General features: G+C 41.5%; 1 protein-coding gene across 20 annotated transcripts in view; it reads left to right on the top strand.

The window, feature by feature from the left end:
- PRIMPOL (primase and DNA directed polymerase) overlaps nt 1-24,282 on the top strand; it is a 45,655-nt gene extending 21,373 nt beyond the window's left edge. For 9 of the 20 annotated variants that reach the window (XM_055112040.2, XM_008977116.5, XM_008977117.5 and 6 more), the window contains 8 exons: nt 1,170-1,457; nt 7,452-7,614; nt 11,482-11,570; nt 14,642-14,731; nt 14,809-14,917; nt 20,827-20,909; nt 20,994-21,040; nt 23,852-24,282. In XM_055112040.2, the coding sequence (XP_054968015.2) occupies nt 1,170-1,457; nt 7,452-7,614; nt 11,482-11,570; nt 14,642-14,731; nt 14,809-14,917; nt 20,827-20,909; nt 20,994-21,040; nt 23,852-24,109 (1,127 nt within the window). In that variant the 3' untranslated portion in view covers nt 24,110-24,282. Of the gene's footprint in view, nt 1-1,169; nt 1,458-7,451; nt 7,615-11,481; nt 11,571-14,641; nt 14,732-14,808; nt 14,918-16,871; nt 18,160-20,826; nt 20,910-20,993; nt 21,042-23,536 lie in introns of those variants that run through there. The other 11 variants (XM_034959484.3, XM_055112042.2, XM_055112043.2 and 8 more) reach the window with 6 other exon arrangements.
- The last annotated feature ends 3 nt before the right edge of the window (nt 24,283-24,285 follow it).

Below are 24,285 nucleotides of genomic sequence, written 5' to 3' on the forward strand. Positions count from 1 at the left end.
GTATTGCATTTCTTGAGTATTGTTACACATGAAGCAACTTAATAGCCACATTATTTGATTTCATGGTGTAAATAATATGTCTGAGTTTGAAGAAGTTCTGGATTTTCTTACCAACTTTTCATGGTACAGATAGTACTGCTGTTACTCCGAGTTCTTAGAATAAATGTTGAAGTGAAGTAAATGTATGGAATTGCTTTTGTTGTGGATGTTAGCTCCGAGGCCCTAGTCCATTGTGTGCCCAGTTTGAGGCAGAGGTAGGAGCAGCAGCCTAGGGGCTGACGGCTGTGAGAGCCAGGGTTTGCAGGGCGTGTCGTGGCAGGTAAAGGAGAGCAAATAAGCTCTTGAGAAATTTGCCAGCGCCCTAACTCCCCGAGATTTCCTCAGTGCTTCTGTCTGTTAGCTGAGCAGCAGTTTCTTCATATAAACCTTCATTCTTCGTTATTATTATTATTTTTATGATCTCTTAAGGGCACGGGAGCCCTTCATTCTGTAATCATTGAATGTGAAGATGAGTCCTCCCAGTATGTATTAATAAGTAGTGTTTTCTTGATGACAGCCTCTTAGGCTCAGGCCCTACCGGCAGCATTGACGCATCTTCTCAAATGAACTTTCCCTTCTAAGATAATTTGTTTACATCTCACACCAGGCTCCCAAGTCAATGGAATTGAAAAGGTAAAAGATTTCACAAAAGGAAGTCACAGGAGTGGCATGTAACAATTTATAGCAACTCGGTTTTTTTTTTTTTTTTTGGTAAGATGGAGTCTCGCTCTGTCACCCAGGCTGGAGTGCAGTGGCGCGATCTTGGCTCACTGCAAGCTCCGCTTCCTGGGTTCATGCCATTCGCCTGCCTCAGCCTCCCGAGTAGCTGGGATTACAGGCACCCACCACCACGCCCGGCTAATTTTTTGTATTTTTAGTAGAGACGGGGTTTCACCGTGTTAGCCAGGATGGTCTCGATCTCCTGACCTTGTGATCCGCCCGCCTCGGCCTCCCAAAGTGCTGGGATTACAGGCGTGAGCCACCGTGCCCGGCAGCAACTCAGTTTTGAAACCAGAAATCAAAAAATGGTTTTCTGTGTAAAATTGTCATATGTGGATTCCTGGCTAGACCTTAAGATACGGTGTGTGAAGAAGAAGATCCAGGTGAATGATAATAGCTTTTTTCCTTAGGTAATTTTTTGAGAAAAATTTTGCAGCCTGCTCTTGACTTGCTTGGCAGTGAAGATGATGATAGCGCTCCAGAGACAACAGGCCACGGATTTCCCCATTTTTCAGAAGCACCTGCAAGACAAGGATTTTCTTTCAATAAAATGTTCACAGAAAAGGCTACAGAGGAAAGCTGGACATCGAATTCAAAGAAACTGGAGAGGCTGGGGTCAGCTGAGCAAAGCAGTCCTGACCTTTCATTTCTAGTTGTGAAGAATAAGGTGGGAGAGAAGCATCTTTTTGTAGATCTCGGTAAGTAAGATTGACAGCTTTCTCCATCAGACCGCCCTGGTGCTTTCGTGAGAGACGGGTTGGTGCCCGCTCGTCACCGTGCTCGGGATTCTCGCTTCCTCCACTGCCCAAGTCGCCAGCAGGATGCAACCAGCGAGTTCAGGTGCTGGGAATCTGTGAGGTTTTTCTCCAGAGATCTTAGAGGGGTCCAGGCCGGCCTGAGCTCCAGCAGAGGATGGCTGTGGCTGGCTTCTGCTCTGCATGTCCAGAGGATTCCTGCTGAGGGAGTTTTACAGGGGACAGTTGGACCAGCTTCCTCCAGGACTGCTGAGAGGTTAAGTCAGAGTACAGAAATTTAAAAAACAGACTCGGTATAAAAGCGGTACTCGTGTGGCGCGGTGAGCCTGGGTGTTCTCCTCACCGAAGATCTCAGTGGTAGTGGCAGGGCCCATTTCGTCAGCTTTCTTGCTGTGTTCAAACCAGTGATTTCTTAACCCAGTGTGGTTTGCTAGGCCCTGGTCTCAGAGCCTGAGGATGTCAGAAGCCCTGGGCTGACAGGACTTGAGCATGATTCAACAACAGGCCAATCGAGACCCTAACACAACAGCTCCCATTGGTGAACTGCACCTCATTTTTATACTGAGGCTCTAGCTTGTGATTTCAAAAGCCATGACAGCAGCAGGTTTTTTCTTTTTCTTTTCTTTTTTTTTTTGAGACGGAGTCCCACTCTTTAGCCCAGGCCGGATTGCAGTGGCACAATCTCGGCTCACTGCAAGCTCCACCTCCCGGATTCATGCCATTCTCCTGCCTCAGCCTCCCGAGTAGCTGGGACTACAGGCGCCCGCCACCGCTCCCGGCTAATTTTTTGTATTTTTAGTAGACGGGGTTTCACCGTGTTAGCCAAGATGGTCTCGATCTCCTGACCTTGTCATCCGCCCGCCTCGGCCTCCCAAAGTGCTGGGATTACAGGCATGAGCCACTGCGCCCAGCCTCTTTTTTTTTTTTTTTTAAGATGGAGTCTCGCTCTGTCACCAGGCTGGAGTGTAGTGGCATGATCTTGGCTCACTGCAACCTCCACCTCCTGGGTTCAAACGATTCTCCTCCCTCAGCCTCCTGAGTAGCTGGGATTACAGGCACGCACCACCACGCCCGGCTAATTTTTGTATTTTTAGTATAGACGGGGTTTCACCATGTTGGCCAGGCTAGTCTCAAACTCCTGACCTCGTGATCCGCCCGCCTCAGCCTCCCAAAGTGCTGGGATTACAGGTGTGAGCCACTGCGCCCGCCAGACAGCAGCATTTTTGCTGTTGGCTGTGAACACCTTGGAGAGCTTCAGTGTGTAAAGGTTGAGGGAAAGTAGGTTTAAATTATAGGTCAGATTCCCAGGCCAACAGTGGTACTGAGATGAGGGACGTGTTTCTGCTGGATTGCATGTTTTTCTAGCACCTCTGGCAATCAAGCACCAGAACTTGGAAAGACAGAGGAGTGCGAGGTCGAGCAGCCACACGGGCAGAGGCACCTTCTTCCAAGCCTGACAGGTTTTGCTTTATTAGCAGAATATCATCTCCGGGTGGGACTAGCCTGCAGTCAGTGAGGGAGAGTGTGTAACAGGAAGTTGATCCAGGGAGAGTGGCAGTGGCCAGTACCTGTCTCTACTTCTACCCCGGTAGAACACAGTACCCCTGGTCACAGCACACCTAACCTTGAAAGTCAGGCTACCGGACTAGCAAGGAAACCTCCCTGGTACTCTTGATACATGTGCCTGGATTTATTTACATATCCAGAGAGGATGGGGAAATCATTTCCTAAACCATCCTTGGAAAAGTTCAGAGATTTCATAATATATGCTGAAATAAGAAACTTTTTTTGTTGAAGTATGTAACATTTGTACAGAAAAATATATAATTAATTACAGAATGAACACCCCTTGTCACCACACCACCCAAGACAAGAAATAGATTACCATTACCCCCAACTTCCTCCATCCTCCTTCCAGTCAGGACCCCTCCCTCTGTCCCAGGGGTAACAACTGTTCTGTCCTCTAACACTGTGGGCTAGTTTTGCCTGTATTTTTACTGTGTAATTGGAATCATATACAGTTGACTCTTCAACAATGCAGGGCTTAGGGGAACCAACTTCTCTATGCAGATAAAAATTGGTGTATAACTTTTGACTTCCCAAAAACGTAATTACTGATAGCCTACTCTTGACCGGAAGCCTCACTGATAATATAAACAGTTGATTAACCATGTTTTGTATACGTATTATATACTGGATTCTTACAGTGAAGTAAGCTAAAGAAAAGAAAATGTTGTTAAGAAAATCATAAGGAAGAGGGAACATATTTACAGTACTGTACTGTATTTATCGATACTGTAAGTTTAGGTCATCTGTTTACACGATGAATCATTCATCTGAAACGGTGACAACAGCAGCTGAAACCTCAGTCTATGTACATGTCAAGCAATTCAGCCTTTTCCTGTAAGGTCATGACATTTCTCTGTGTGGGAGCACCTCCAGCATCACAAGTGGCACTTCATATGGTCCCATGGTGTCACTCGAGGTTTACAGTATCGCACTAAACACGATGAAAAATATGTGAGAACTGCAAGGATCACTTTTGACTGTGAAACGCAATTGATTGGTGCGATGACCTGCTCACATGGAGATGATTGGCATCACACTGTGTTGTAAGCAGATACCTGAGCTCACCGCAATAGCAAGAGGAGGCGGCTAAGAAATTATTTTGGCAGTGTAGTATGTACTATGTTTAATCTTATGCAGTTATGATTTAATACTCTATCTTTAAAACATTTGTTTAGATTTTTCCCAACTGCAAATGGCATTATGTACAGTCAGCAAGGGTGTGCGTATGTTTGGATAAATTTTAACTTTTTATAATAGACTTATGTACATTTTATGACAGTAAATGATAACTTAGACTATCCATCTACATATATTTTATGCATTCATGACACACTTAACTTTTTCTAATTATTTTTAATTATTTTCTAACATTTTCCAATATTTTAGGCTATACGGTTCATCTGTGAGTTTTCTCAAATTGTTGTAAGTCCCCCCAAAATTTTCCAATATCCTTATTGAAAAAAATTTGGCTCACGCCTGTAATCCCAACACTTTAGGAGGCCAAGGCAGGTGGATAGCTTGAGGTCAGGAGTTCAAGACCAGCCTGACCAACGTGATGAAACCCCATCTCTACTAAAAAGACAAAAATTAGCCAGGCATGGTGGTGCATGCCTGTAATCCCAGCTACCCGGGAGGCTGAGACATGAGAGTCACTTGAATCCGGGAGGCAGAGGTTGCAGTGAGCCGAGATCGTACCACTGCACTCCAGCCTGGGCAACAGAGTAAGACTCAGTATCAAAAAAAAAAAAAAAACCAACCAACCAAACAAAAAACCTCACATATAAGTGGTGCCATTTAGCTCAAACCCTTGTTGTTCAAGGGTAAACTGTAGTGTGTGTTTGTGGTTGCCTTTGCACCCTTAGTTGTGTGTTTGAGGAACATAAGTCATTAAATAATAGTAGTAGTCTGATTTTATCAGTATTTTCCTCTGTGGTCAGTGTTTCTTGCATCTTGTTAAAGAAACTTGGCCTATCCCAAAGTCATTCTTTTGCTTTTCTTCCTTATCTTCTAAAAACTTATTGTTTCGCCTTTTATGTTTATGTTTAATTTATTATTTTTTAGAGACAAGGTCTCATTCTGTTGCCCAGGCTGAAGTGCAGTGGTGCGATCCTGCCGCCTTAAACTCCTGGGCTCAAGCAATCCTCCTGCCTCAGCCTCCCCAGTAGCTAGAACTACAAGTGCATACGACCACACTTCTAAATCAATCTTTCTTCCCTCCCCTCCCCTCCCCTCCCCTCCATTCCCCTCCCTTCCCCTCCCTTCCCTTTCCTTCCCTTCCTTTCTCCTTTTCCTTCCCTTCCTTTCCCTTCCCCCTTCCCTTCTCCCTTCCCTTCTCCCTTCCCCCTTCCCTTCTCCCTTCCCTTCCCCTCCCCTTCCCCTCTCCTTCCCCCTTCCCTTCTCCCTTTCCTTCTCCCTTCCCTTCCCCCTTCCCTTTCCTTATCCCTTCCCTTCTCCTTTCCCCCATCCCTTCCCTTCCCCTTCCCTTCCCCCTTCCCTTTCCTCTCCCTTCCCTTCTCCCTTCCCTTCCCCCTTCCCTTCTCTTCTCCCTTCCCTTCCCTTCTCCCTTCCCTTCTCCCCTCCCTTCCCCTCCCCTTCCCCCTTCCCTTCTCCCTTCCCTTCCCCCTTCCCTTCCCCCTTTCTTTCCCTTCCCTTCCCCCTTCCCTTCCCTTTCTCCTTCCCTTCCCTTTCCTTCCCCCTTCCCTTCCCTTTCCTTCCCCCTTCCCTTCCCTTCCCCCTTCCCTTCCCTTTCCTTCCCCCTTCCCTTCCTTTCCCCCTTCCCTTCCTCCTTCCCTTCCCTTTCCTTCCCCCTTCCCTTCCCTTCCCTTCCCCCTTCCGTTCCCCCTTCCCTTCCCTTCCCTTCCGCCTTCCCTTCCCTTCCCCCTTCCCTTCCCCCTTCCCTTCCCTTCCTTTACCCTTCCCTTCCCCCTTCCCTTTCCTTTTCCCTTCCCTTCCCCCTTCCCTTCCCCCTTTCCTACCCCATTCTTTTCCCTTCCCTTCCCCCTTCCCTTCCCTTCCCCCTTCCCTTCCCTTCCCTTCCCCCTTCCCTTCTCCTCCCCCTTCCCCTCTCTTCCCCCTTCCCCCTTCCCCCTTCTCCCTTCTCCCTTCCCCCTTCCCCCTTCTCCCTTCCCCCTTCCCTTCCTCTTTCCCCCTTCCCTTCTCCCTTCCCCCTTCCCTTCCCTTCTCCCCTCCCCTTCCCCTTTCCCTTTCCTTTCTGTTTCCACCTCTCTCTCTGTCTCTTTCTCTCTCTTTCTTTCTAAGTATCATAGAGCAACACAATTTTCTTATTCGTTTATTTTTTGTAGAGACAGGATCTGCTATGTTGCCTAGGCCTCAAGCGATCCTCCTGTCATGGCCTCCCATAATGCTGGGATTACAGGCACAAGCCACTGCACCTGGCGTGGCTTTTATGTTTAGATCTACAGTCCACTTGGAAAGGATTTGCTTATTGGGTGAGAAGGAGTCAAGATTCACTGTTTCGTATGTGGATATCCGGTTGGCTCAGCACTGTTTGTTGAAATGACTGTCCTTAACCTACTGCTCAGCAGTGCTACCTTTGCCATAAATCAGTGGCTATATATATTTTGATCTGTTTCTAGACCCTGTTCTGCTTCATTGTTCTATTGATCTATTCCTGTCTAATATAGTTTTATATATTAGATAGGCACCACACTGTCTAATATAGTTTTGTTATAAGTCTTTATATCTAGGAAAAACAATTCCTCCAAATTTGTTCTTTGAAATTTCTTGGTGGTTATTGACCTTTTGCACTTCCACTTAAATTTTAGAGTCAGTTTGCCGGTTTACACAAACAAATCCTGCTAGAATTTTTATTTGGATTGCCTTGAATCTATAGATCAACTTGGGGAGAATTGACATTTTTATAATATTGAGTCTTCCAATCTATGCACATGGTAGGCCCATCTGTTTACTTAAGTATTCTCTAATGTTTCTCTGTAATGTTGTATAATGTACTGAATAGAAATCTTATCCATATTTGTTAGATTTATTCTAGATATTTGTTGGTTTTGGTCCTTCCCTTTTCTCTGGAATTTAGCACTGCACAGCTTCACTGTCTTGGAAGCTCTCTGGTTGTCTCAAACTTTCTAGTACCTGCGTCCAGCTTTTCCATTTGTTTCAGTTGCAGAATTGCTGCAGAATAATTGAGTTTGCTGTTTCAGAATGTGGCATTCCTCCATGCTGACTGCAATTTGTTTTAATTTATGTAGTGCTGTAATTTTATTTTGTTTACAGCTATATTTAGAAAATAATTATTTTTTATTAATGCTATATAAAAATTTAATATTTGCTGACTATGAAACTAATAACAGAAAACATGCTTTCATATTGTTTTATCAATTTTTAATGTAGGAGTTTATACAAGAAATAGAAACTTTCGGCTATATAAATCATCAAAAATAGGAAAGCGTGTGGCTTTGGAGGTTACTGAAGATAACAGATTTTTTCCTACACAGTCAAAAGATGTTTCTGACGAATATCAATATTTTCTCTCTTCTTTGGTCAGCAATGTCAGGTATGTAGTAGCAGCATCAAACAATTTTGTATTCATGAATATTTATTAAACAGTGAATGGCATTGTATATTACTAAAATGTAAATCATCTAAATTCATTCTACCTTAAGAAAATGTCAGTTCTTACAGCTCTTTTTTTTTTTTTTTTTTTTTTTTTTTTTTTTGATACAGAGTCTCGCTCTGTCACCCAGACTGGAGTGCAGTGGCGCTATCTCGGCTCAGTGCAAGCTCTGCCTCCCGGATTCACGCCATTCTCCTGCCTCAGTCTCCCAAGTAGCTGGGACTACAGGCGCCTGCCACCACACCCGGCTAATTTTTGTATTTTTAGTAGAGATGGGGTTTCACCACGTTAGCCAGGCTTGTCTCGAACTCCTGACCTCAGGTGATCCGCCAACCTCAACCTCCCAAAGTGCTGGGATTACAGGCGTGAGCCACCGCGCCCAGCCAGTTCTTACAGTTCTAAGTTAACTTTTCTCTTTTCTCCATTAGCTAAAAGATAATAGTAAAACGTTTATTTGAACACTTAATTTTCTCTATATATCTTTTTAGGATTATATTTAGTATATTTTCCAATTTTTCTAAAATGATTATCACTTCTGTAAAGAAGAAAACAATACTACTGGTATTGCATTTGGAAATATTTTACTATTAAAATGTCTCATTTTCTTTTCATGTATGCACATACATATAATTTGTATAGCTCCTTTAATCAAAAAATATTCTGAGATTGTTATTTAAATGATTGTCATTTGTTTTTTCTACTTGATTTTATGAATATTTGTTAAGAATTTGCCAACAATTAATTGTAAATAAAACTTCTAATGCCTATGTAAATTTCCATTATATTGACACTCTGGAATTTATTGTGAGTTCTATTGTTGAGCCTTTAGGTTCCCATGTTTTGATCATTTTTTAAAAGTGTTAATGTTGGCTAGGCACAGTAGCACGTGCCTGTAGTCCCAGCTACCCAGGAGGCTGAGGTAGGAGGATCACTTGAGCCCAGGAGTTCAAAGCTGCAGTGAGCTACGAATGCACCACTGCACTCCAGCCTGGGTGACAGGGTGAGACCCCATTGCTAAAAACTAAAATAAATAAATAAATAAAAATAAAATCTGTGAAAGTCATCTTTCAACAGAAATACTATAGTAAGTCTTCATTTGATGTTGATAAGTTACTGGAAACTGAACTTTAAACAAAGTAATGTATGATGAATCCAGTTGTTTTTCTCATCCATGTTAGAAGGCAGTGGTCCCTGAGTCACAGACCAGTGGTCTGTGGTGGGAACTGGACCCCACAGCAGGAGGTGAGCAGTAGGCGAGTGAGCGAGCAATACCACCTTCCCACCTCAGCTCCACCTCCTGCCAGATCTGCAGTGGCATTAGATTCTTATAGAAGTGCAAACCCTGCTGTGAACGGCACATGGGAGGGATCTAGGTTGCACACTCCTTATGAGAATCTAATGCCTGATGATCTGAGGTGGAACAGTTTCAGCCTGAAACCAGCCCACCTTGCCCCTGCCCCACCCATGGAAAGATTGTCTTCCAGGAAACCGGTTCCTGGTGCCAGAAAGGTTGGGGACTGCCGTTATGAGGAAATGATGTTGAACAAAACAACATTATTCAAAGACCTGCTAGATGTCATTTCTCTTAGAGTTGCAGTTTCCAAGAATCTATCCATGGCCTTAAGTGAGGACTTACTGTATTTGCCCTCATTCCCCGTTTTTCTAGGCTGGCAACTTTTTCAGCCCAAAACATGGTTAAGGTTCAGACTAAATTACCATCAACTTGCCATAATTCTTTTCCTTTTGCCTTTCTAAATATAATTTTTTTTTTTGAGACAGTCTTGCTCTGTGGCCTAGGCTGGAGTGCAGTGGTGCGATCTCAGCTTATTGCAACCTCTGCCTCACAGGTTCAAGCGATTCTCCTGCCTCAGCCTCCCAAGTAGCTGGGACTACAGGTGTGTGCCACCACGCCCAGATAATTTTTGTATTTTTAGTAGAGACGGGGTTTCCCCATGTTGGGGAGGCTGGTCTCGAACTCCTGACCTCATGTGATCTGCCCACCTTGGCCTCCCAAAGTGCTGGGATTACAGGCGTGAGCCACTGTGCCCGGCCACTTAAATATAATTTTAAGGAAAGATTCTCTAGAAATTAATTTTAGTAATTGTCTAAAATACATTACTGTAGGTATCAGGTTATACAGTTAACAGCTGTTACCCAGGAGGGTGGAAGATGGATTGTTTTTCTTCATATATATATATGTATATTTGTACTCTTTGAGTTCTTTAATAACATGTCTCAGAAGTAAGGTCTGAGTTTCCTACCTTTAAATGGAAGTGATACTAACACCTATCTTACGGAGTTGTCGAGAGGATTTAAAAAGTTAAAACTGCACATAAAACATTTACAGCTGTGCCCAGCCCATGACATCTGCTCAGTGAATGTTGTTGGTAGCAGTAGTAGTATCCGAGATTCTGAAGTGCAAAGTGCCATAGCAGGAGTGTAAAAACTGTGTTATTCCTGCCACCCCGTTGGCACCAGAATAAGGTCACATTCTTTCTGCCACGTATGGAGAAGTGCGAAAAGCAACATTGTTAGTTCTAGCTCATATGGGAAAAGCAACTACAGCCCGAAGTGCAGGTAATCTCCCGATTACCCAATCTCGTTTCTTTCGCAGTTTCAATACGAATCTTACAGAGGTGGGGGGTTCTTCTACTGAATACAGTTACCTTGTCTTTTGTGTATTCCAAGTAAATACCAGGTAGTTTACTTCTTGAAATAAAGGCTAAATCCTTTATGGTTCTGAATGTACTTTTTCTTTCCGTTAATTTTAATCTGTTTTTCCCCTTCGCTCTCACCCCTCCTTCTTTGTTCATTTCTTCCTATAAGTCACACCTCTAAAATTGTTGTAACAAAAAATTCACAGGCTCTTTGTGTTTGGTGCATAGAGTTATATAGTCGTCTCCTGGTGTCTGTGGGTGATTATTATTCCAAGATCCCTGTGGATACAGAAATCTGCAGGTATAAAAGGATGTGCTATTTTCACATAAGCCACACGCGTCCCCCTACATAATACTGTAAATCCTTCTAGACTACCTACACCTAACATAGTGCACGTGCTATAGAGTTGTTACACTATATTGTTTTTAATTTGTATTATTTTTATTATTTTTATTGTTTTTTTATTTTTATTTTCACTTATTTACTTATTTTTTTGAGATGGAGTCTCACTCTGTCTCCCAGGCTGGAGTGCAGTGGTGCAATCTCAGCTGACTGCAACCTCTGCCTCCTGGGTTCAAGCAGTTCTTCTGCCTCAGCCTCCCATGTAGCTGGAATTACAGGCGCTTGCCACCATGCCCAGCTAATTTTTGTACTTTTAGTAGACGGGGGTTTCACTATGTTGGCCAGGCTGGTCTCAAACTCCTGACCTCAAGTGATTGGCCCATCTCAGCCTCCCAAAGTCCTGGGATTATAGGCATGAGCCACTGCATCTGGCCTATTTTTATTGTTTTTTAAAAAACATACTTTTGATCTGCGGTTGGTTGAATCCGCAGATATGAAACCATGGACACAGGGCTTCAGCAGTCCTAGAGTCCCCTGATCCATTCTGTAATTAAGGATAGTATTATAAGTAATCACCAACCTACTCTTTTAAAAAAATTATTTTCTTTAATTGACAAATCATATTTTTTTATATGTGTAGGGTTTGTGGTTTTATGGGCAAATGTGGCATAAATGTCCTAGAACAATTATCTGCTGAACAAAGGATTTTAATGAGGAACTATTAGGAATTCAGTGTCCTTTCTGTAGCCAGGCCTTGTTAGTTCCAGTGTAATGGTGCTTTGTTTCTTTTACCTATTTCTTCTTCAGGTTCTCAGATACTTTACGAATTCTTACATGTGAGCCATCTCAGAATAAACAAAAAGGAGTTGGATATTTTAACAGTATCGGCACTTCAGGTAAATTTTTTGATGTTTGTTTTTCTTTTTGAGGCAGCATCTCTCATTGTCACCCAGGCTGGAGTGCAGTGGTGCAATCTCGGCTCACTGCAGCCTCCTCCTCCCAGGCTCAAGCCATCTCCTGCCTCAGCCTCCAGAGTAGTTGGGTATACAGGTGTGCAGCATCACGCCCAGATAATTTTTGCATTTTTAGTAGAGATGAGATTTCACCATGTTGCCCAGGCTGGTCTCGAACTCCTGGGCTCAAACGATCTGTCTGCCTCAGCCTCCCAAAATGCTGGGGTTATAGGTGCAAGCCACTGCACCCAGCTACTTCAGGTAATTTTTAAAAAATTAATTTCCTATCAAAATGTAAGGGTACAGAATCTGTGTTGCCTTTAAAATCTTCAGTGTTAAGTGTTCATAATCACTGACCTTTCAAAAACTACCTCTAGCCAAGCACAGGGGCTCACACCTGTAATTCCAGCACTTTGGGAGGCTGAGGCGGGAGGATCACTTGAGCCCAGGAGTTAGAGACAATCCTGAGCAACTTAGCAAAACCCTATCTCTACAAAAAATCCAAAAATTAGCCAGGAATTGTGGTGCATGCCTGTAGTCCCAGCCACTCAGGAGGCTAAGGCAGGAGGATCTCTTGAGGCCAGGAGGTTGAAGCTACAGTGAGTCTTGTTGGTGCCATTGCACTCCAGCCTGGACAGCAGAATCAGACCCTGTCTCAACCAATCAATTAATCAATTAATCAATCAGTAATCTACTTCAGGTTTTCTATCTCAAATGGAAAAAGTATGAGAAAGATGTTTATTAAGAAGTATTATTCACTGGGCGTGGTGGCTCATGCCTCTAATCCCAGCACTTTGGGAGGCCGAGTCGGGCAGATAACCTGAGTTCAGGAGTTTGAGAACAGCCTGGCCAACATGGTGAAACCACTAAAAATATAAAAATTAGCAGGGCATGGTGGCGGGTGCCTGTAATCCCAGCTACTCAGGAGACTGAGGAGGAGAATCACTTGAACCTGGGAGGCGGAGGTTGCAGTGAGCTGAGATTGTGCCATTGCACTCCAGCATGGGCAACAAGAGTGAGACTCCATCTCAAAAAAAAAAAAAAAAAAAAGGATTATTCACTAATTTTCATTTTATGGTGTTTTTCAAAAAACTACAAAAATAATGTAGGTTAACAAAATGAAAACGTAAAGTTCTTTTTCACTCTTCTGTCCATGATCAAAGGCAGGTAACCACTGAAATCATTTGCTATTTAACCTAGAAGAGTGTTTCCTATATTTCCTATATATAGAGAGAGATCTTCCTCAGTCTTTTAATGGTTGTATAGTTTTTCATCGTATAGCTCTGTCATAACTTACCCATTCCTCTACTGAAGAACATAGAGTGTTTTTTTCAAAGATTTCTTACATAAACCCTCCAGTAAACATTTTTATACACATATTTTCGTATATTGTTATTTATAATAGCAAAAAACTGACAGCAATCTAAATGTACAACAAAATTGAATTGGTTATATACTATGAAATCCTCTAGCTGTTAAATTTAAATTTGTGAAGCCTGTATGTATAATGTGGAAAACACCCATTTGTGATGTTAAAAGAAAAACTAGTCTCTAAAATTATGTGTATGGTATGATTACAAGCTTTAAAATATGGATAAGTTTTCTTATGTTTATTTTCTTCTGTCTTATATGTATTTATAGACATTGATTTAGAGTCTGCTTCTCACATTTCCACATTAATATATTTTTCAATATTTCTCCAATTATATATATTATTTTAGTAAGTGAAACATAAACTTCATTTAAAGCAAACTAGATTCTTGTCCTTAAAAGTTAAATGATACTGGCTGGGTACGGTGGCTCACGCCTGTAATCCCAGCACTTTGGGAGGCCAAGGCAGGCGGATCATGAGGTCAAGAGTTCAAGACCAGCCTGACCAACGCAGTGAAACCCCGTCTCTACTAAAAATACAAAAATTAGCAAGGCGTGGTGTTGCATGCCTGTAATCCCAGCTACTCAGGAGGCTGAGGCAGGAGAATTGCTTGAACCCAGAAGGCCGAGCTTGCAGTGAGCCGAGATCGCGCCACTGCACTCCAGCCTGGGCGACAGAGCAAGACTCTGTCTCAAGAAAAAAAAAAAATTAAATGATATTTAAAATAGGTCATTCTAAATTACTACAGTAGCTTTTTAGATAGAAAATATAATTGGATTGTCAGTACCTTCCAGCTAAAGGTCTCAGGGCACACACCTATAGCAGGTCAGCTGAGTGTATTGCCAGGAAAGCAATGGTGAGCACACACCACGGGAAACTTCAGTAAAGTGGGGCATCTTGGGAAGAGGGGGTTGGAAAGGACCGGGAGGATTGGATTTGGGCTTGGAATGGGTGGCTTGGGGGAGTATACCAGGAAGTTTGGGGTTTGTTCTGAGTTGGGTGTTGTTAGGGACAATTCTAGGACTGGTTTTCTTAGTAAAGCTTAACTGAAAGGAAATCAGAATAGAAATTAACACTGTAATTTGTTAAAAAAACAAACAAAAAAACCAGCAGTTGCTTCTGTTAGCTGGGATCGGGGGTGTTGGTCATGTTTGTGGTTTGGAAGATGTTCCTGTTTTGCCTGTGTTGGGACATGATTACAGAGTGGTTATCTTTGTGCCTTGAGTCCTCATGACCACAGGGGCCTTATCTTTTGAAGTTCTGTGAGATTGCCTGTGTTCACAGGAGAATGCCCGGCTGAGGTAGGCGTGCCAGGCTAGTGCATGGCAACACCAAGACCTGGCTGATGGAGCTATGCCTGTTCTGGATGTGAAGGACTGCCTTTCTCTTTGCCAAAATAAAGACAGCAGTTGAAATTATTTCAAATGCTTTTTATGAAATTAGTTAACATTTGACCTAATTGAGAGGTTTGAATTTTACCTGCTTCCTTGTAGTGTCACAAACATGAATTGACTGAAATTGCAAAGAGTGAGGGAAGGCTGAGAGATTGCAAAACCCGTAATTGTGCTCAACAACATTTAATCAAAATTTAACTTCTCAACTTTCAGCTATTGTAATTTATAAACCATTCTCTCTGTTGCAGTAGAAACCATTGAAGGTTTTCAGTGTTCTCCCTATCCTGAAGTTGATCATTTTGTTCTTTCTTTGGTGAATAAAGATGGCATTAAAGGAGGTAAAGTTAATCTCATCCTTTGTTAACTGTTATATGATAGAGTGATAGTAGCTTTAGAAACATTATTTGCATTTTAGGAATTCGGCGTTGGAACTACTTTTTCCCAGAAGAATTACTGGTTTATGATATTTGTAAATATCGGTGGTGTGAAAACATTGGAAGAGCCCATAAGAGTAATAATATAATGTAAGTAATATTAATGATTTGTGTGTATTTAACCAATATTATATTTTAAATATTTATAACTTTTAAATAAAGTTGCGAATATGAAAACTATTTTGTTTTAAAAATAAATTTAGTTGTATTAAATTTCTTTTTTTTTTCCAAGACGAAATCTTGCTCTGTCGCCCAGGCTGGAGTGCAGTGGCGCGATCACGGCTCAGTGCAACCTCCGCCTCCCGGGTTCTAGCAATTCTCCTGCCTCAGCCTCCTAAGTAGCTGGGATTACAGGCGCCTGCCACTACACCCAGCTAATTTTTGTATTTTTAGTAGAGACAAGGTTTCACCATGTTGGCCAGGCTGGTCTCGAACTCCTGACCTTGTGATCCACCCACCTCAGCCTCCCAAAGTCCTGGGATTACAGGTGTGATCCACTGCACTCAGCTGTTGTATTAAATTTCTATTTGTTGTATATGGTTAGCATTACATAATATTTAATTTAAATGTTGTGATTATTGCGTTGCTTCTAGCATGTCAGCTTTATGTATACTTTCTTTGCTAAGATAACCCCTTAGTATATGTGGAGAGGACAAAGGTGGGGTTGAGCAGGGCTGGGAGAAGGCTGTGGGCAGGGAGCAGTGAGGATGGGAAGCATGCCTGTCCTTCCTCTTGCCATTGGCCCTTGCCACCTTATGGACTCTACGTCGAAAGTGCACAGGTTTGGGCAAGAAGGGATCTCCTCAGTTAGTGTTAAGAGCTGGAGCTAGGATTGTGTTAACTCGTTCAAGACACAGCGTGGTACTGAGGCAACTAGTATTTATTGAATGCTTGCTGTATATGCCAGGCCCTGTTTTAGAGATTTTCTTTAAAACGCCCATGGGAAGAGGAGGGAAAGTAAAGGATGAAGTAAAGCCAGAAATAGAACTTTAAAATATAAAAGGATGTGATTAGAATAGAGAGAAATAGATACCCAGTAGTTATCAGTTATGAGGTGAGAAATTTTGCTGTTTTTTATTTCATGTCAAAGCAACTCCCGTATCCTCAAGCATATGCGGCCTGTGTGCTGGCCATGGGGAATGATCGGGAAGCTCTTGCTGGGAAGCTGGAAACACATTGGGTAGCATGGTTCAGTGCCATACTTGATATTAGATTAATTCAGTTTAAAAAAAGCTTGCAAAAACTATATGCTCAATACACAAAGCTATAACGTAGAAAACACGAAGGAGATACAGTGCCACAGCCGGGGCGTAACTGCAGCTATCAGTTGACGTTTCTTCTGTTCTTTTTTCTATGCGTATTAACTTACCAAAAAATCATTATCACATGGTGATCATAACACCTTGTATTATGTCTCCATAATCTATTCTGTTTTTTAACTGTGGAATATATCATACATACAAAAGTATAGATAACACACTTTTTTTTATTTTCTGAGACGGAATCTCACTCCGTTGCCCAGGCTGGAGTGCAGTGGCATGATCTCAGCTCACTGCAACCTCCGCTTCCTTGATTCAAGTGATTCTCCTGCCTTAGCCTCTCAAGTAGCTGGGATTACAAGTGTGTACTACCATGCCCGGTTAATTTTTGTAATTTTAGTAGAGACGGAGTTTCACCATGTTGGCTGGGCTGGTCTCAAACTCCTGACCTCAAGTGATCTGCCCGCCTTGGCCTCCCAAAGTGCTGGGATTACAGGTGTGAGCCACCGCACCCAGCCAATAACACACTTGAATACGCACATTTTAAAGATAAAGTGACCACCTGTCGTATCTGCCGCCCACCTTAACAACCAGAAGCTGATCAAACCTCAGAAGCACCTGTGGGCCCAACCCCAATTTCCTTCTCTCCCTGGCCCTCAGAGATGGTAGCCAGTATCCCGATTTTGTGTTCATCTTTTCCTCGCTTTTATGATTTCTCCCATATACGTTCATATCTCTAAACAATATACTGTTTTCTTTTTCTTTTCTTTTGTTTTTTGAGACAGAGTTTCGCTCTTGTCACCCAGGCTGGGGTGCAATCGCACGATCTCGGCTCACTGCAACCTCTGTCTCCCGGGTTCAAGCAATTCTCTGGCCTCAGCCTCCCGAGTAGCTGGGATTACAGGCATGCACCACCATGCCCAGCTAATTTTTTGTATTTTTAGTAGAGACGGGGTTTCTGCATGTTGGTCTGGCTGGTCTCGAACTCCCGACCTCAGGTGATCTGCCTGCCTTGGCTTCCCAAAGTGCTGGGATTACAGGCATGAGCCACCGTGCCCGACCATAAACAATATAGTGTTTTCTTTTGCTTGTTTTCGAATCGCATCCTTTCCCTTGCCTTGCGGTAGCATATCTGTGATTTTCACCCATGTTGCAGCATGTAGCTGTTGCTTATTTGTGTCACTATTGTGCAGCATGCCATGTATATAAATATAAATATGCCACAGTTTATCTGTTTCCCACAGTGGACATTTGGGTTGCTATTATAAACCATGAAGGTGGGAACCGTCTTGTACATATCACCTAGTATACATGTGCTAGAGTTTCTCAAAGTGGACTTGCTGTGTCATGGAATATGCACATAATTAATTTTACTAGATCATAAATTGTTTTCCCAAATGGGTGTGCCAGTTTATAGTCCTGCCAGCAGTGTTTTGAGATTTTTCTACTGTTCCATATTCTCACCAACACTTCAGTATTGTTAGGATTTAAAAATTGGTTTTGCTAATCTGGCAGATGTAAAACAATATTGTAGTTTTCTTGGGAATTTCCCTGATTACTAATGAAGTTCAGGATGGATAATCAAATTACATCCACACAGATCAGAAATCTTGCCCAGTGTCAAGCTTTACTAATAATGTAGGAATACAAGGAATGAAAAGGCACAAATGGGGCAGAGTGAGGCCCGGGGCATCTGGCCCGGCTCCCCTGGCCCTTCCTGCTCTTTCTGACTCAGGAGGAAACCCGAGGCAGGCGTGAGCAATCCATGCACACAGCAGGAAGCACCGAGGTTGTGAATCACCTGCATTTTACACTCAAGTTGCATAGCTGGGTGACATTTCCGGAAAGCATGCCTCATAATGCATTGATTCTAGACTTTTTACCAAATGCAGTTCTAAAGTCAGAAACGTCCTACGAAGAGCATTCTGTAGGTAAGGACTGAACTCCTAGCGTTTGGTCCAGACGTTCCCCGATTTTCTTGGTTCGTGGTTCCCCTGGTGTCTTTGTTTCTTCACATTTTCTCTGAGGCCGACAGAAATACCCGAGCTCTGGTAATGAATTTCAAACAACTTGGTAAGTGTTTATGTCCGAACAGTTTAGTAGCAGTTTGTACTGCTATTATTTGTACTACTAAATAATAGTATCCATAAACTAAAAAAAAAACCACTTTTATTTCATTCTTAAATATGATTACTTCTTAATGGGATGTATACTCTCCATTTTTTCATTTTTTTGAGACAGGGTCGCGCCCTGTCGCCCAGGCCTGAGTGCAGTGTGATGGCCCAGGCTTGAGTGCAGTGTGATGGCCCAGGCTTGAGTGCAGTGTGATGGCCCAGGCTTGAGTGCAGTGTGATGGCCCAGGCTTGAGGACAGAGTGCAGCAGCTCACTGCAGCCTTGATCTCCTGGGCTTGAGCGATCTTCCTGCTTCAGCCTCTCACATAGTTTAGACTACAGGTGTGCCACCATGGCTGGTTAATTTTTAAATTTTTTGTAGATGGGATCTCCCTCTCTTGCCCAGGTTGGCCTTGAACTCCAGCCTTCAAGCTATCCTCCCACCTCAGCCTCCCAAAATGCTGGAATTACAGGTGTGAACCACCTCACCAGGCCTATGTATGCACTCTTAAACCCTGGAATCAGATTAGACCCCACCCTCCCCAACTCATACCTTGTTCTCCATTGATGTTAATGGTGCTTTTTTTTTTTTTTTTTTTTTTTTGAGATGGAGTCTTGCTCTGTCACCCAGGCTGAAGTGCAGTGGTGCAATCTCGGCTCACTGCAACCTCTGCCTCCTGGCTTCAAGCAATTCTCCTGCCTCAGCCCCCCGAGTAGCTGGGATTACAGGTGCCCACCACCACGCCTGGCTAATTTTTGTTGTATTTTTATTAGAGATGCGGTTTCACCATGTTGGCCAGGCTGGTCTCGAACTCCTGACCTTGTGATCCACCCACCTCGGCCTCCCAAAGTGCTGGGATTACAGGCGTGAGCCACCACGCCTGGCCTGATGTTAATGGTGCTTTTTATTACAACCACACCCCAAAGCCCAGCTCTACAAAGATGGAGCATGAATGAAAGGAATGAAGTCACATGTGAACTGCAAGCAAGGAGTTTTCAGATTGCTCAAGAAATGTCAAGTATCACTGTGTTTTCTAGAAGTATTTCAATATCCTGCAGTGCCCGGGGCACTTTCCTGTAGAGTTTGGGAGCCACAGCATTATTAGCTCATTAATTGGGAGGCCTGTTACTAGAATGTTTAAGGGAAGATTAGACTAAGTCACCTGCCGTTTTTTGCTCCTGGGTGCAGGTCCCTTGCAACCTCCCCATCCCACACCTCACCTACTGCCATGGGGAGTGTTAACCATCTTATTTCCTTTTCTGTAAAATGTGGGAACATTTTCAACTATTTAATCAAATCTTTAAGAATTTTAGTGATTATAGGATTGTGTAGGTTTTCTGTTGCTTTTTAAGTTTGCTTAGTTTATTTTTATGTAGTACTTTATTTTACAAAAATTTTCAAAGTTACTGGCAAAAGTTGTTCACAATATTGTTTTCTTAAAAACATATGATGCATTTAATTTCTAATAACATTTGTGTCTTTGCCTTATTTTTAAATCAATTTTACCCTAATTTCATTTTCTTCAAATGTAGGCCTCGTTGATTCTTTTTACTTTTGTCTTTTATGACTTTCTGCCTTTTATTTATTTATTTACTTATTTATTTATTTAGAGACAGAGTCTCACACTGTCACCCGGGCTGGAGAGCAGTGGCACCAGCTTGGCTCACTGCAACCTCCGCCTCCCGGGTTCAAGTGATTCTCCTGCCTCAGCCTCCCGAGTAGCTGGGATTACAGGTGCCCCCCCACCACGCCCAGCTGATTTTTGTATTTTCAGTATAGACGGGGTTTCACTATGTTGGCCAGGCTGGTCTCTTTATTCAGTTCGTTGTTTTCCACGTTAGTTACTTAATCCATGTATCTTTAGCTATTCTTCTTTCATAACACAAGATTTTAAGACTATAAATTACCCTCTAAAGGTGACTTTAGCTGCATTTCACATATTTTAATATGTACACTTCCAGTCCACTCAGGTCTAAGCATTTTCTAATTTCCACTATTTTTCCTTGAACCATTGGTTGTTTCAAGTTCTTCTTAATTTCCAAATTATGGATTTCTATTAAGTTTTATTTCTAAAATTTGCTTTATGCTCAGATAATGTGTTCTGTATGAAGTGATGATTTTAAATTTGATAAAATTCACTTTATAGCTAGCATGGAATTGGTTTTATAAAGAACTGCTTCATATTTACCTATTAGATCAAACTTCTTAATTGCTTTTTGTCATTCATTTTTTCTGTATCCTTATTGGACCTTTTTTGTGGTTATTTGATCTATAAATTACTGAGAGTATGTTTTTTAAAAACCTTGATTTATGGTAGATTTATCATTGTGGTCCTGTCCATTTTTGCTCACATATTTTGCAGCTGTATTATTTGGTGAGTACAGGCTGAGAATTGTTACATCTTCCTGGGGGAACTTTCATCAGTATCTACTTTTTGCCCTGCAGTTCATTTTGTGTGATTTTTGGCAACCACCGTTTTGGTTGGTATATATCTATCCTTATCCTTTTACTTTTTAATTTTTCTCCATCTTTAAGTCTTAGGCATATTTCTTGGAACAGCATGCAGCTGGATTTTGTTTTCTACCCAGTCTTGGTATTAATACTTTTTTTTTTTTTAAACATAAAGGATTCTGGTTGATCTGAAAAATGAAGTTTGGTATCAAAAATGTCATGACCCTGTATGTAAAGCAGAAAACTTCAAATCTGACTGTAAGTTACTAATTTTTACATTTACCACAAAGTAAAAATTAGATAGCTGTAATATGTAATAGTTCTGCTATCTTTCTGATTCAGGTTTCCCATTACCTGCTGAAGTATGTCTCCTGTTTCTTTTCAAAGAGGTAAGTACAGATTTTAGTGTCTTTCTCCTTACCAGGGAGTTCTTGGTACAATAGTATACCTGAGCCATGAGTAGTGTCCAGATAGCTTTGAAACCCATTTGGTACCTTGTTTTCACTTATGACTGTATTATAGGAATATATTGTAGTGATTTTCCCATTTCAGCACATATCTGATAATACAAATCTTTTTTTTTTTTTTTACTGCTGCTTGAGGTGTACAGTTTAATCAGTCCCAGACATTTAAGAAGTTTCCCATATTTTGCTTTTCAAAGTAACAAAATACCCATCTTTGTATTTCTTTGAACATCTGTATCTGTAGGATGAATTTCTAGAAGCAGAATTGTGTCAAAGGGCATATTCAGTTTTAATTTTGGTAGGTATTACCAGGTTGTCAAACCAACATTTTTCTCTTAAAGATTTTTTATTTACCCAAATAATTAACGTGCATTGTAGAATGAATTGAAAATACATAAAATTAGGTCAGGCACAGTGGCTCAGGCCTGTAATCCCAGCACTTTGAGAGGCCGAGGCAGGCAGATCACTTGAGGTCATGAGTTTGAGACCAGCCTGGCCAACATGGAGAAACCCCATCTCTACTAAAAACACAAAAATTAGCCAGGTGTGGTGGCCTATGCCTATAATCCCAGCTACTCAGGAGGCTGAGGCAGGAGAATCCCTTGAACCTGGGAGGTGGAGGTTGCAGTGAGCTGGTATCACGCCATTACACTCCAGCCTGGGAGACAGAGCGACTCTGCCTCAAAAAAAAAAAAAAAAAAAAAAAAAGAAAGAAAATACATAAAATTAGGAAATACACAAGAAGCAAAGAGGAAAGAATCTTCCTTACTCATTTGACCAGAAATAAATGATACACGTTTTGGCACGTACCTTCGAGAATTTATGTATGCTCATTTTTTTTTTGAAGTGATAGCACACATACTATTTCAGTTTTTTTTCTAAAGTATCACAAATATTTTTAGTACCTATTATCAAATTGCTCTCCATAAAAAGTATAGGATATTAGACCTCCACAGATAATTTATGAGAGCACCTATTACCTCACACTTTGCCAGCAGTGCTTGTTTACCTCGAATCACTACCAATCTGGTAGGCAAAATGCAGTACCTCAGTTGTTTTAATTTGCATTTCTGTAATGAACTTTTTTCGGATTCACTATTAGCATTTCTATAATGAAATGCCTGTACCTGTCCTCTGTCCATTTTTCTGTAACTTTTTTGCAGTAATTAAGTACTGTTTTTGACGTATTTCACTTTTAAATTGTAGTTTGTGTTTTGTTTTTTGTCACATCTGTCAGCTTTCTCCTCTATAGTGTTAATAGAATAAAAGAAGTTACCTGCTACAAGCAGAACAGGTGATTGGGTTTATATTCTAGAAAACTCAGTCTTAACACGTCTCTCGAAAAAACTCCATACGTTTGAAATGGTGGAAATTCCATTCTTGGTCTGCAAGAGCTGGACATAAAATAACTGATAGCCAGATTCTCTGGCAAAATACCAGGTTAAAATGTGTTTTGAAATAACCAAGAACAAAGTAAATTTTAAAAAATAAACTGTCTCCAAGAGGAGGAGGATTGCATCGCCCTTGTTGGTCTGGATTGTGATTTAGATATTCGTGGTTGCAGTGGATTTTTAAGCTACTTTTTCCGCTTATCTAGTAACACCTCAAAAATGCCAAGTTGAAAGTACCATTGGTCAGTATTACCACTACTTGGACATAACTTGTTAAAGTAAGATATATAATGAACACCCATGTAGCTGTCACTTAGTTTTCAGTTAACATTTTGCCTCTCCTGCTTCATCTTGTTTTTTAAAACAAATATTTTAAATTACCAGTTGGTGTTATTTATACCTGCTTTTCTATTGCACTGATATTTCATTGGTCACCTGATTTTAAATTTACTATAAAGGCCTAACCTACAGAAATGTACAAGAATAAGGAACTCTGCTGTCTGTCCTCTATTGAGATCTGCCATTTGTTAACACTTGGCCACATTGGTTTTCTCCCTCTTACTGTATACATACGCATTATTTTTGATGACTCTCTTAAACTGCAGACATCAAAACCCTTCATCTAATATTTAAGCACGTAGCAGAAAGAATAAGACATTCTGTAGCTTTTTTAATGACGGGGGGGTATCATGTTGCCCGGGCTGGTCTCAAACTCCTGGCCTCAAGCAGTCCTCCCGTCTCAGCCTCCCCAGTAGCTGGGATTACAGGCACGTGCCACTGCACTGAATAAGGACATTCTTTACATAAATAATGTATTGGGCGGATCAACTAAATGTCTATACTGAAGACATTCTATGGTAAAATAATTGATACAATACTATTATGTAATATACAATCCAGTCATATTTTGGCAACTGTTTTTAATCTTTTCTCAATCCATGTTTACGATTTGCTAAATACTTTAAAATTTAAAGCATGGGTACTAAGTCCATTGTCAAGATAGCAAATTTATCTTCTGATTTGTCTTCAGCTGGACTGTCCACTTGTTAAAAAATTAAATCCACCCTTGCTCTTCCGTCGGGGAATATTGAAAAGTATGTGCACAGAACTGTAGGTAATTTCAAATTTGGAGTTTCAAGTGTGTCTGAGCTTCAGTGCAGCAACGTTTGAATCAGTGCACTCATTCCCACGGTGAGATATCGGAGACAGCATTCCTCCTGCATATTCACTTTAGTATCTGTCACTTAATACCTTACTTCAACATAGAGTATAAGGTTAAATCACATATCCTGAGTAAATATTTTCCTATCCCACTCCTCTCTATCCCTTCACCACTGAAATAAAGGAAGAAGAGTTTACAACAGATGAAGCAGATGAAACTAGGAGCAATGAAACCCAGAATCCTCATAAACCATCACCTAGCAGGCTGTCAACAGGTGCATCTGCTGATGCTGTCTGGGATAATGGCATTGATGATGCTTATTTTTTAGAAGCTACTGAAGATGCTGAATTAGCTGAAGCTGCAGAGAACAGTCTTCTCAGTTATAACAGTGAAGTGGATGAAATTCCTGATGAACTAATTATAGAAGTATTACAAGAGTAACTAATTCACTATGAACACTTTTGTCACCAGGCTATAATTTGCCTGATGTCTGTGAGATTTGATAAATATATCATTCAACCTGTTTATATAAACTAAGTTTTATTACTTTGCTTTCCAATTTTTGTTTTTTACTTCTGTAAACCAATTTCATTAAAAATTAGCTTTGGTGTAAATTC

This window comes from Pan paniscus, chromosome 3, assembly GCF_029289425.2.
Source record: "Pan paniscus chromosome 3, NHGRI_mPanPan1-v2.0_pri, whole genome shotgun sequence".
Taxonomy (NCBI): Eukaryota; Metazoa; Chordata; class Mammalia; order Primates; family Hominidae; genus Pan; species Pan paniscus.